This window comes from Neltuma alba, unplaced genomic scaffold (genome assembly GCF_004799145.2).
Source record: "Neltuma alba isolate B1F8T4 unplaced genomic scaffold, ASM479914v2 tig00005771_pilon, whole genome shotgun sequence".
Lineage (NCBI taxonomy): Eukaryota > Viridiplantae > Streptophyta > Magnoliopsida > Fabales > Fabaceae > Neltuma > Neltuma alba.
Window position 1 is genome coordinate 24621 of NW_021634225.1, and position 10522 is coordinate 35142.

The 10522-nt window shown below is 38.5% G+C and overlaps 3 protein-coding genes and 1 non-coding gene across 4 annotated transcripts; 1 reads left to right on the plus strand and 3 right to left on the minus strand.

Annotated features, from left to right (window-relative positions):
* Nucleotides 1-1662: 1662 nt before the first annotated feature.
* Nucleotides 1663-4503, plus strand: LOC114748645 (pentatricopeptide repeat-containing protein At3g13880). Its single transcript, XM_028937085.1, has one exon. The coding sequence runs from the start codon at nt 1663-1665 to the stop codon at nt 4174-4176; it is 2514 nt and encodes an 837-aa protein (XP_028792918.1). The 3' UTR covers nt 4177-4503.
* Nucleotides 4504-5038: 535 nt separating this feature from the next.
* Nucleotides 5039-5110, minus strand: TRNAP-AGG (transfer RNA proline (anticodon AGG)). Its single transcript has one exon. It is a non-coding gene; the product is annotated as a tRNA-Pro (tRNA).
* A 611-nt stretch (nt 5111-5721) lies between these two features.
* On the minus strand, nt 5722-6072 carry LOC114748646 (putative protein TPRXL). Its single transcript, XM_028937086.1, has one exon. It carries the CDS (start codon nt 6070-6072, stop codon nt 5722-5724), a length of 351 nt encoding a protein of 116 aa, XP_028792919.1.
* Nucleotides 6073-7444: 1372 nt separating this feature from the next.
* On the minus strand, nt 7445-9158 carry LOC114748647 (pectate lyase). The gene is made up of 3 exons (XM_028937087.1): nt 9017-9158; nt 8184-8924; nt 7445-8086 (listed from the first exon to the last, which is right to left on the minus strand). The coding sequence occupies exons 1-3, from the start codon at nt 9118-9120 to the stop codon at nt 7726-7728; spliced, it is 1206 nt and encodes a 401-aa protein (XP_028792920.1). The 5' UTR covers nt 9121-9158; the 3' UTR covers nt 7445-7725.
* Nucleotides 9159-10522: the final 1364 nt, after the last annotated feature.

The following is a 10522-nucleotide window of genomic DNA, read 5'->3' on the forward strand; positions in this document are numbered from 1 at the left end:
ATGGGCAGTAGGTACTGATACATCAACACGCTTACTTAATTTATTTGTGGCCCAAGCATAATCCTAATGACTCAACTGGTCGGCTAGCTGGTCTTCTAAAATGAAATACTCTTCCTATGAATATTCCAGTAAAGCTCTGAGAAAGCCCCCAAAATTTAATATTTTGGAATCGGGGATCATTCTTCAGACATAAAAACCAGAGCGAATAAAGGAAAACTTGCACCGGGTGGTTTTACTTTCTGTAATGGCGGTTGGGCAGGCACTTATTTAAGGTATGAGCCCATGTGAAGCTAAGGTCAGAATGCTGCAGAAATGAAGGGATAAAACAAAATGAAGAAGAAATTAAAAGGAGAAAGAACAAACATTATAATAACAAAATGCAAGTATGAATTGGTTGGATCAGTTAAACGTTAAGACAAAAAAGAAGACAAAGGCACCTGGCAGCCCCTACATGTCCTATGACTGCGACACACATTTCCCCAATTATTGGATGAAATCCTTAATTCTTATCATCAATTAGTGCCATATATGCATGCACCATCCACTCATTGATAGTCCATTGGATATATATACCTTGTCCCCATTTTTAATCAAATCATCATATAATTCATGTTCGTGCGTTTGGACGTTTGTGTTCATACTCATTCAACTTTCTGGGGCATTGGATTGGAACAATAGGATCTAAAGCTCTGTGGTTCATCTGCAAGGCTCTTTTTATTTTTCCCCCCTAATTATTTAAGTTATGAATGTTCCCTATCTAATGAATATCCCCTGGTGGAAATTATGCTTATGTCTGAAATTCTTATACAACACTACAAGAACATCAAATAATTCATGTATATATTTATCCGATGATTGCTTCTATAATTAACGTAACTATCCAACATCCAAGAGATTGTGCTTGAGTACATATGAAAGATTGAAGACATTTTTGTGTTTTATTTATTTAGATTGATTTATACTCCCTCCGTTCCTTATTATAAGAGACATTTGATGCTTATGGCATGTTCCTATATATAAGAGACATTTAAAAGTTGTCTCTACTTTTTTGTGTTGATTTCCTATTTTACCCATATTTATTGTTTCCAACTCACACTCTCTCTCCTTCCCACTTCTCTTTCTTTTAATAATTTAATTGTTCTCTCTCATGCTCTCTCTCCTTATTAATGAGGGCATTTTTTAAAAAAAGATTATACTTTTTACACATTGATTGTTCTTAACTAATTTTAACTGTTTTTTTTATCAACGTAATTCAGTTATTCGTCTCTTATAATAAGGAACGGAGGAAGTACTACATAATCACAAACTTCTTGTCGTTTAGCCTCTTAAAGTTTCACAATTTTCATTTACTCCGGAAAAATAATTCCACAAATTTCTCACCCTAAGTGTGAAAAGATCTTTAATCTTAATTTATAAGAAAGCATTAGAAAACCTATTTAATATTCATTCAGAACAGTTTATAAATAGTTTTTTAATCATAATTTATAAAACGTACTTATAAATATTTATATTAATATTAATTGATGTCAAACAAGCCCTTAAACTGTAATTTAAACTTAAAAAAAATTGCCTCGTAATTTTCGAAAGAGGAAGCGGGGAGATGCTTTGGCACTGAAAAGCCAGAGCTGCAGAACAAGAGTTTCATGTCTAGAAGAAGCAAGCATGTCGGCTCTCAAACTGAAGCCTCCCGACCTTAATTTTCCTATCGTCATGGACTCCTCCGATATTCTTTATTTCAGTAAACAACCACACAGAGCATTTCCCCAACCCATCACCACACTACCTCCACATCCCCAACCTTCTCTCTCCTACTTGTTCTTAGATTCTGTAACTTACACCAAAATAATTCGATCATCGGTTAAAACTGGATCTCTGATACATGGAAAACTTGCTCATGCACACATGATCAAGACTTCCTTCCAACCCTGTTTATTCTTACTCAACAATCTTCTATACATGTATAGCAAATGCGGGGAATTATGCAATGCTCAAAACCTGTTTGACAAAATGTCCAAACGCAATGTCATTTCATATAATTCTTTAATTTCTGGGTATTCCCAGTGGGGTGTGCATGATAAGGTCATGCGTGCTTTCTGTCAGGCTAGAATGGGCGGTCTTAAACTCGACAAGTTTACCTATGCGGGCGCTCTGGGGGTTTGCGGTCACACTGGGGATATACAATTTGGTAAGCTAATTCACAGCTTGGTTATTGTGGATGGATTGAGTAATCAAGTTGTTTTGGTTAATTCTCTTATTGATATGTACTCAAAATGCTGCCAGATTGAGCAGGCGAAATTGTTGTTTGAGACTTCCAAAGTCCTGGATGAAGTTTCTTGGAATTCAATGATTGCTGGTTATGTTCGATCACGTGTCAACGAGGAGGTTTTTGAGCTCCTTGTGAAAATGCATCGATCTGGGATGATGTTAAGTAGCTATACTTTAGGAAGTGTACTTAAGGCATGCTGCACCAAGGGTATGAATCGATTTGGTGAAACGCTTCATGGATACATAGTCAAGCTCGGTTTGGATATAGACGTTGTTGTAGGGACTGCATTGCTCGATATGTATGCAAAGAATGAAAACTTACTCAGTGCTATTCAAATTTTCAAGTTTACACCCAACCCTAATCTTATCACGTATAATGCTATGATTGCTGGCTTCCTGCAAGCAGGGACTAACTCCACTGAATACGCACGAGAAGCACTTCATCTTTTCTCTGAGATGAAAAGGCAAGGAATGAAGCCCTCTAAATTTACATTCTCAAGCATACTCAAGGCTTGTATTGGCGATGAAACTTTTGAGGTTGGAAAGCAAATTCATGCTCAAATTTGTAAAAACAATCTTCAGTCTGATGAGTTCATTGGCAGCGCTCTAGTAGATTTGTACTCATTTTCTGGTTCAATTGAAGACGGGCTAAGGTGTTTCAACTCAACTCCTAAGTTGGATGTCGTCTCATGGACATCCATGATAGCAGGCTCTGTTCAAAATGGACAGTTTGAAAATGCCCTGTCTTTGTTCCATCAGCTCTTGGCATCTGGAATTAAACCAGATGAGTTTATCATATCTAGTGTGATGGGTGCTTGTGCAGATATGGCCACGGCAAGATCTGGAGGGCAGATTCAGAGTTATGCATTAAAATCTGGGATTGCCAATTTTACCATTGTTCAAAATTCACAGATTTGCATGTATGCAAAGTCCGGAGACATTGATTTGGCTAAGCAGACATTTCAGGAGACAGTGAGTGCAGATGTGGTATCCTGGTCAGTGCTGATATGTAGCACCGGACAACATGGATTTGCCAGAGAAGCTTTACAACTTTTTGAGTTGATGATTACTACTGGAATTGAACCCAATCAGGTCACATTTCTTGGGGTTTTGACTGCTTGTAGCCATGGAGGTCTAGTTGAAGAAGGACTACAGTTCTTTGAGACCATGAAGAAAGATTATGGCATAGCAGCTAGTGTAAAGCACAATGCTTGCATTGTTGACCTGTTGGGCCGTGCTGGGAGGTTAGAAGATGCCCAGAATTTCATCTTTGATTCAGGCTTTGAAAATGATCCAGTATTATGGCGTGCCTTGTTAAGTGCTTGCAAAGTTCATAAAGACACTGTCATGGCAAAACATGTTGCAGACAGAGTAATAGAGCTCGAACCTCAAGCAGCTGCATCTTATGTGCTTCTTTACAATGTCTACAATGAAGCTGGGAAGGAGAAGCCTGCTTTAGAAGTTAGGAAGCTCATGCAAAATAGAGGGGTTAAGAAGGAACCTGGTATAAGCTGGATTGAAGTAGGAAGCAAAGTTTATTCTTTTGTGGTCGGAGATCACTCTCATCCAATGAGTCAATTGATTTACTCACGGTTGGAAGAAATGTTGGAAAAAATAAAGAGAATTGTCTCTGATAATGCGAAGCTTCCTTTGAGTATCTCAGGAGTTGAACTTCGTGGCAAAACAGGCCTGAAGGGCCACCACAGTGAGAAGTTAGCGGTAACTTTTGGAATACTCTTTCTACCAAAATCAGCGCCAGTGAGAGTGATGAAGAATTTGAGAGTCTGCAGTGATTGTCACACGATAATGAAGCTCATATCTGAAATAGAGAAGAGAGAAATAATTCTTAGAGATGCTATTCGTTTTCATCACTTCAGAGAAGGTTCTTGTTCTTGTAAAGATTACTGGTAGCAGACGACGTAGGATCAGTTCCAGGAACTAGGAAACAAAGAGCATTTGTATTCAGAGGATTAATTAGACAGGGAGGACTAGGAGAGAAATTGAAGATTTCTTCGATCATATGATAATTCTCTGAGGTGGTTTAATAAACACATACACACAAGCAGTCGCCATTATGCAGGCGTGTGAAAAAGGAAATCTTTGTTAGACATGGTTGAAACTTTGAATTTTTGTATGAATTCGTGAAAGGATCTAAGCTTAAAGAGTGAAAAGAGCATAATAATTGTACATCAGAAAAAGTTAGCTCTTGTTTCATTGCTTCTTGCATTTCAAGTGGTAAGAACAATGTTCAATTACTCCTTGTATGTCTGTAGTTTTACTTTATTCTGAATATACTTTACTTTAATCTCTGCAATTTAGAAATTTGCAATTAAATATTCTAATCTTTTAAAAAACGTTTAATTGTTCCCGTAAACTTCTTCCAGTATATTGTTAATTTTGTTAACGAGGCCGACTAATCCCATTATACAATCTATACACCAAGATAGTGCTTTTGCTTGGAAACAGCAGGGTACAAATCACGATCCTTGCTCTACACCAAAAAAATGACGTGCTAAATTCTAGACTTGCTGCCTGCAAAATTCACCAATTAATGGTGTGGGGAAAACATTCTTCAAATATCAAGATATAAATTTAGTCCCTGAATAAAATAATTAGGCTTCTGAAATATGAAACGAAAAGGAGAGAAAGATGCGGAAGCTACACGCGTTGTGCCGTTGTCGGTCTGAAACTGGTCAATACTGCTTCCTGCTCGCCCCCACACCGTGTCCCCCACCGTTTTTCTCACATTGAAAATGTGAAACCAAAAATATCTGGGGCATTCCGAGAATTGAACTCGGGACCTCTCGCACCCTAAGCGAGAATCATACCACTAGACCAAATGCCCTTGTTGTTGGGCCATTGAAGAAAAACTAATATATCTGTTTTCTCGGCGTCGCTCTTTCTCTTTTTATTTTTTATTTTTTATCGTTGAAATTTTGAAATATTTTTTTTGAAAATTTTTAAAACCCAAAAAATTTTATGACATTAATAGCTTTTTCCTTTTTATTATTACATTACTGTGTCTCTGACATCTTTGATTCTGAATTTATATTATATACGGATGATTTTCACACGCATGTATTTGAAACAGGAAAAAATATCAGTTATGGTTTGGTGGATTTTGTTTCTTTCTTTTGCGACACATACGAAACTGGAAAAATAAACGAGAAAAAAAAAAATCAAAGGCATGAATATTAGCCACGATTAATGATAATAACTAAAAAAAAATGGTACAATATTAAATGACCTGTGGGCTGTACCTGCATCCAAACTCGTTATGTGTTGTAAAAGAATCTCTCAAAAGAGTTTGGTTTCTCTCATTTTGTGAAGTTACAATTAATGGGGAGAAAAGAAACCACATGAATGCTTGTAAGACTCTATATATCATAATTATAACAATAAACCATTATTTAAAACCAAATATGCATGCATCCATGCATGGCCGGCCGATAGCATCTAAATGAGATCAGAAGCACCGTAGTCCACGAAACCATCGGGGCCGGGAGCTGCGGCGTCGCTACCAGACGGCGAGGGAGCGTCGACGTCATCGGGAAGGTCGTAGTATTGGATGCGGTTGTCGAAGACAGACGGTGAAGGTGCTGAAGAGGGAGAGGCCCAAGGAGCCGATATTGAAGGAGAAGAAGAAGAAGATGATGATGATGAAGATGAAGGAGACGGAGAAGAAGAGGGCGAAGATGAGGGAGAGGAAGAAGGAGAAGGTGAGGGAGCCATGTCGGAGACGGCGACGGCCACGCAGAGCAGGGCTATAAGGGTGGCGAGCTGAAGTGGGGCGAAAGCCAAAGCCATATTTAATTTTTCTGACTGCCGGAGTACAGAGTGACGACAGAAGCTATTTGATTTGCAGTAATTCTACGGATATATAGGGTGAATTGCAGAGAAAGATGACGAGTGAGAATGATGAATATGAATGGGCAAGTATAGGGAAGGTGGCTCCTTTATATTTATAGGTTTGGAAGAGCGGAAGCCTGTGGTGGATACATGACAGAGACTCCTCGTCTTTCTCCTACTGTTATTAATCTGCAACGCTGGTTAATTATAGCTTTTTCACTCCTTTTTTTTTTTCATTTTTATTATTTGTACCCCTTTTTAATTCTTATCTGTATTTAAAAATTATATGGATGGGTTTGTAAACATTAGTTTTATGCTCAATGACGTTGTTTATTACTACCTCTCGTTCTAAATATAAGAGCTAGTTAACTAATTTGCATATATTAGAAAAATAAGTTAAGTTAGTTGTTTGTGATAAATATATGTTGTCTTTCTTAAATATCCTTACTAATCAAATTTATTGCCTAGAACTATTATTATTAGAAGGATTATCTCTGAAAAAATAGATAAATATGAGAGACAAAGTAAATTGGAATCTTATATTTAGAACTAAAATAAAAACCAAATAAAATCTTGTATTAAAAACCTGAGGTAGTATATCACAGACCGAGCGGGCACACAAGTTTAGTAACGTAAGAGAAAAAGACCTCGGTAGAGTGATGATGTACAAATGTGTGTGTTTATACATACATACATATATAATAAATAGAGTGAGGCATTTTGTAATAATGGGCTTTAGAGGTGAAATAATGAGTGCATGTTTGGAGACGTGATGGATGAATGAGTCCCACTTCCCACATCATCATCAACATCAACCTCCAAGTTCAAACCCCTTTCGCAACAACATGGATAGATACCTTTGACCCCACTGCCATTCATCTTTTGCTCCACGATTGACGCCAGAAAGTGGCTCACTTCAAATTCCCCTTTTATTTTATTTTTCTCATCTTGACACTAATGCGCATATATATAATATATATATATATATATACATGCTTGTTTCTAATATGCATATAATGCTGACTCCCCCCCCCCCCTCACATCATTATTAAGGTAACTTTTAGTACAGCTTTGTCCGAACAGAGAATGAAGACGACGTAATGCACTGGACTGGATCGCATCATTTCAAAGCTCTTTTCTTATACTTTCAATATTATATTCTGTGTTTGATCTCATCATTCATATGAACTGAATAATGTTCCCTTTTTCATTTAAATAGCTCCACATCTAGCAGAACATAGATGGTTTAGATTGAGTGAGACCAAAGAAAGCAGATAAAGAAAGCTTGAGTTGCCAAATGAAACTGTCCTATGGTTAAGAGGCCATAGGCGTGCACATGAAAAGTTGAAATATCATTGAATCAAAACCAACAACACTTGCTGCCCTTGCTTTCCATTGCACAGACCTATGTTACCAATATATGTGTGTGTTGCTATTCGCACCACACAAATTTTGAAAAGCAAAAGCTAGAGGTTATGACTTGTAAAATAAAATAAATAACTAGAGAAACTGCTGGCAAATGAAAGCCACCAATCCCAGACGAAACTGATTTTTCTGGTTTCTTATGGTTAACTTTCGCTTGCTTTCCCAACAGTTATAGTGTCATATATATCAGCAACTCATGCCCTTCCTGCATGTGAGTACACCAGCAGTCATGGTCATGGAGCCAACAAGAGAAGAAGGTCTGGCGCTGAGACTTGAAGCCCTAGCGTAGCTTGAAGAAGCGCCGGCACCAGATTGCCTGAAATAAGCTCCGTTCAAGAACAAGTCACCTTCTGATCTCCAGTTCCAGTTCATCCACTCTCCTTCTGCGGCATCCTCGTGCTTCGTCACCTCCTTGCTAAACCTGTTATCTGGTGCCAGAAACCTATTCCCCTGGCTGTTTATGGTAGGATTCGCACTCCCACCTATCGCATACATTTCCCAGTGTGTATAATCATTGTTCACCACATGAAAATACCCGTGCCTACACCTGCAACAACGTTGTTGTAATTAAACCACCACATCACTCTGCCATCAAAGCACAAATCTGAGTTTGAGACAATGAAGTTTGATTATTATATACGTACCTTGGCATTCTCTGCACGAGGCCTTCTCCGAAGTGATTGAAGGCGATAGTGACCTGCATGTCCTTGTCCTGAGTGTAAGAATCACTGTGGCCTAAGAGCATGACTTTATCATGGTGGGTCATGTAGTTGTTGGAGATAGTGATGGCTGTGGATCCATGGATTGCGTCAATGAGCCCGTCGCGGCAATTAGAGAGCGAGCAGTGGTCCACCCAGATATGCCTGGAATTAAATATGGAGATTCCGTCGCCGTCGGACACCGTCCACCACCCATAGTGGCGAGGAGAGTCTCTGATATCGGCGTGCCCGGTGGGCTTACAATCATGAACGTGAATGCCGTGAATGATAATGTTGCTAACGTAATGTATCGTTATGCATCCGCCGCCTGCAATGTGAACACTCGCTCCCCTTCCGTCAATGGTCTTGAACGAGTTCATCACCAGCTCTTGCTTTAGGGTTATCACCATGTCTCTCTTGAAGATAATCCACAACGGCTCGTCTTGTATGACGGCGTGTCTCAGAGTTCCCGGCTTAGGGTTCACCGGGTCGTCGTCGCCGGAGTCTGTCACCACATAGACTCGACCGTTTCTTCCTCCCATGGCGTCCTTGCCGAACCCGATGGCGCAGTCGGCTAGCCTCTGCCGGTTCCTCTCCCAGTTCGGGTCGCACCTCCAGCAGTCGTCGATGGGGTTGCCGGTGCCACATGATAAATACCCCAAATTTCTTCTAGAGGCATTGATTCTTCTGCAACGATAATAATAACGACAATGTGAGACCATTAACCTGTTGAAGCTAATTAATAATCATGCACTAGTACTGGAGTGGTGGTGAATTACCTGTGCACGTCTTGTACAACTAGCTCAGGGTCTTGAACTGCGACGCAGGAAACAATGAGAGGGAGAGAGAAAAGAAGAAGAAAGCAAGCTGCGAGACGAGGCATCTTCGCTTTGATCGTTTCTGATGAACAAAGTGTGGAAGTGGCGGGGGATTTCAGGTGGAGGAGTGGGGTTTTGAAGGAAGAAAAGCCGAGAGTAATGGCGTGATTAATAGGACAAAGTGGGGTCCATATTATCGTAATTTCTGGTTTTTGATTCGTATTTTTTCCACTGATGAAGAAGAAACAGCCGGTTTTGAGGCCAGAGTCAGTTTGAAACCGTTGCATATATTACCTCCGTGAAATCAAAATATTCAAGCTCCTCAAGTCAGATTGGTTGACCTCTGTCACCAACCATGTAAAGGTCTTATTCTCACTCTAGTTACCAAACCACCTTAAATCATGGCATGTTCAGCTACAGGGTGATATCCAAACCCACCTCATTTATAAGCGTAATATATGCAAGTTTCAGATATGAACTGAACTGGTTCTGTGTCTGTGCATGGCTAAATCAAACATGCGTGTTCCTTGCTTATTATTCCTTAATTTCCAGTGAGTAATTTTAGTTCATCCGTAGGAGTAATAGTAGTTACATTACATTCGGTGGTCATTAGTTGTTGTTTGTCTTGTAATAACACATAATTAATGGGTAAAAAATAAAAAAAATAAAAAAAACTAGTCACTGGATCGACAGTACCATAATAGCAGTACCACAAACAAACAACCAAATAGCTTTATCCTTTGTGCGTGTTAGTTGGGCGACACAAAAGTTATTTTTTCACCTTTGGGCCAATTGAAGGTACTGATTTTGCCACTTCTATAATTGGGACATTTTTTCTTGACCCCTCCTGTAATTGTAATTAATATGATTGCTGTCTTTGACTTTTTACTCAGTCATTCACACACACACAGACCAACTTCCTTATCACCTCATTCACATGCTCTCTCTCTCCGTTCTTTGCTTTGATATATTCGGTTATATTGATTTTGTTCAATTATTTTTTAAGAGAATGGATGAATCATTATGTGCCAGCTTAGCCGGCTTGGACATCTTATCGCAGAACAATCCCATATGATGTATTTCTTGCTTTTCCCCACTGACTGCGGAACATATTTCTCATGCAAATGATATATTTTACACTTAAATATTTTCTTTTAAATAATACTACCTCCGGTCTTTAATATAAAATCTTATTTAACTTTTATTTTAATCTTAAATATAAGATCCTAATCTACTTTATCTCTCATATTTATTTATTCTTTACTAAGGTAGTCCTTATAATAATAATAATTTTAGCTAATACAGTTGATTAGCAATGATATTTAGGAAAGACAACACTTATTTATTATAAATAATTAATTTAACTAATTTTTTAAATATATTCAAATTAATTAATTAGCTCTCATATTAAGAACTGGAGGAAGTGTGATTTAACTGAAAGTCCAACAAATTGATTATAACAGAATT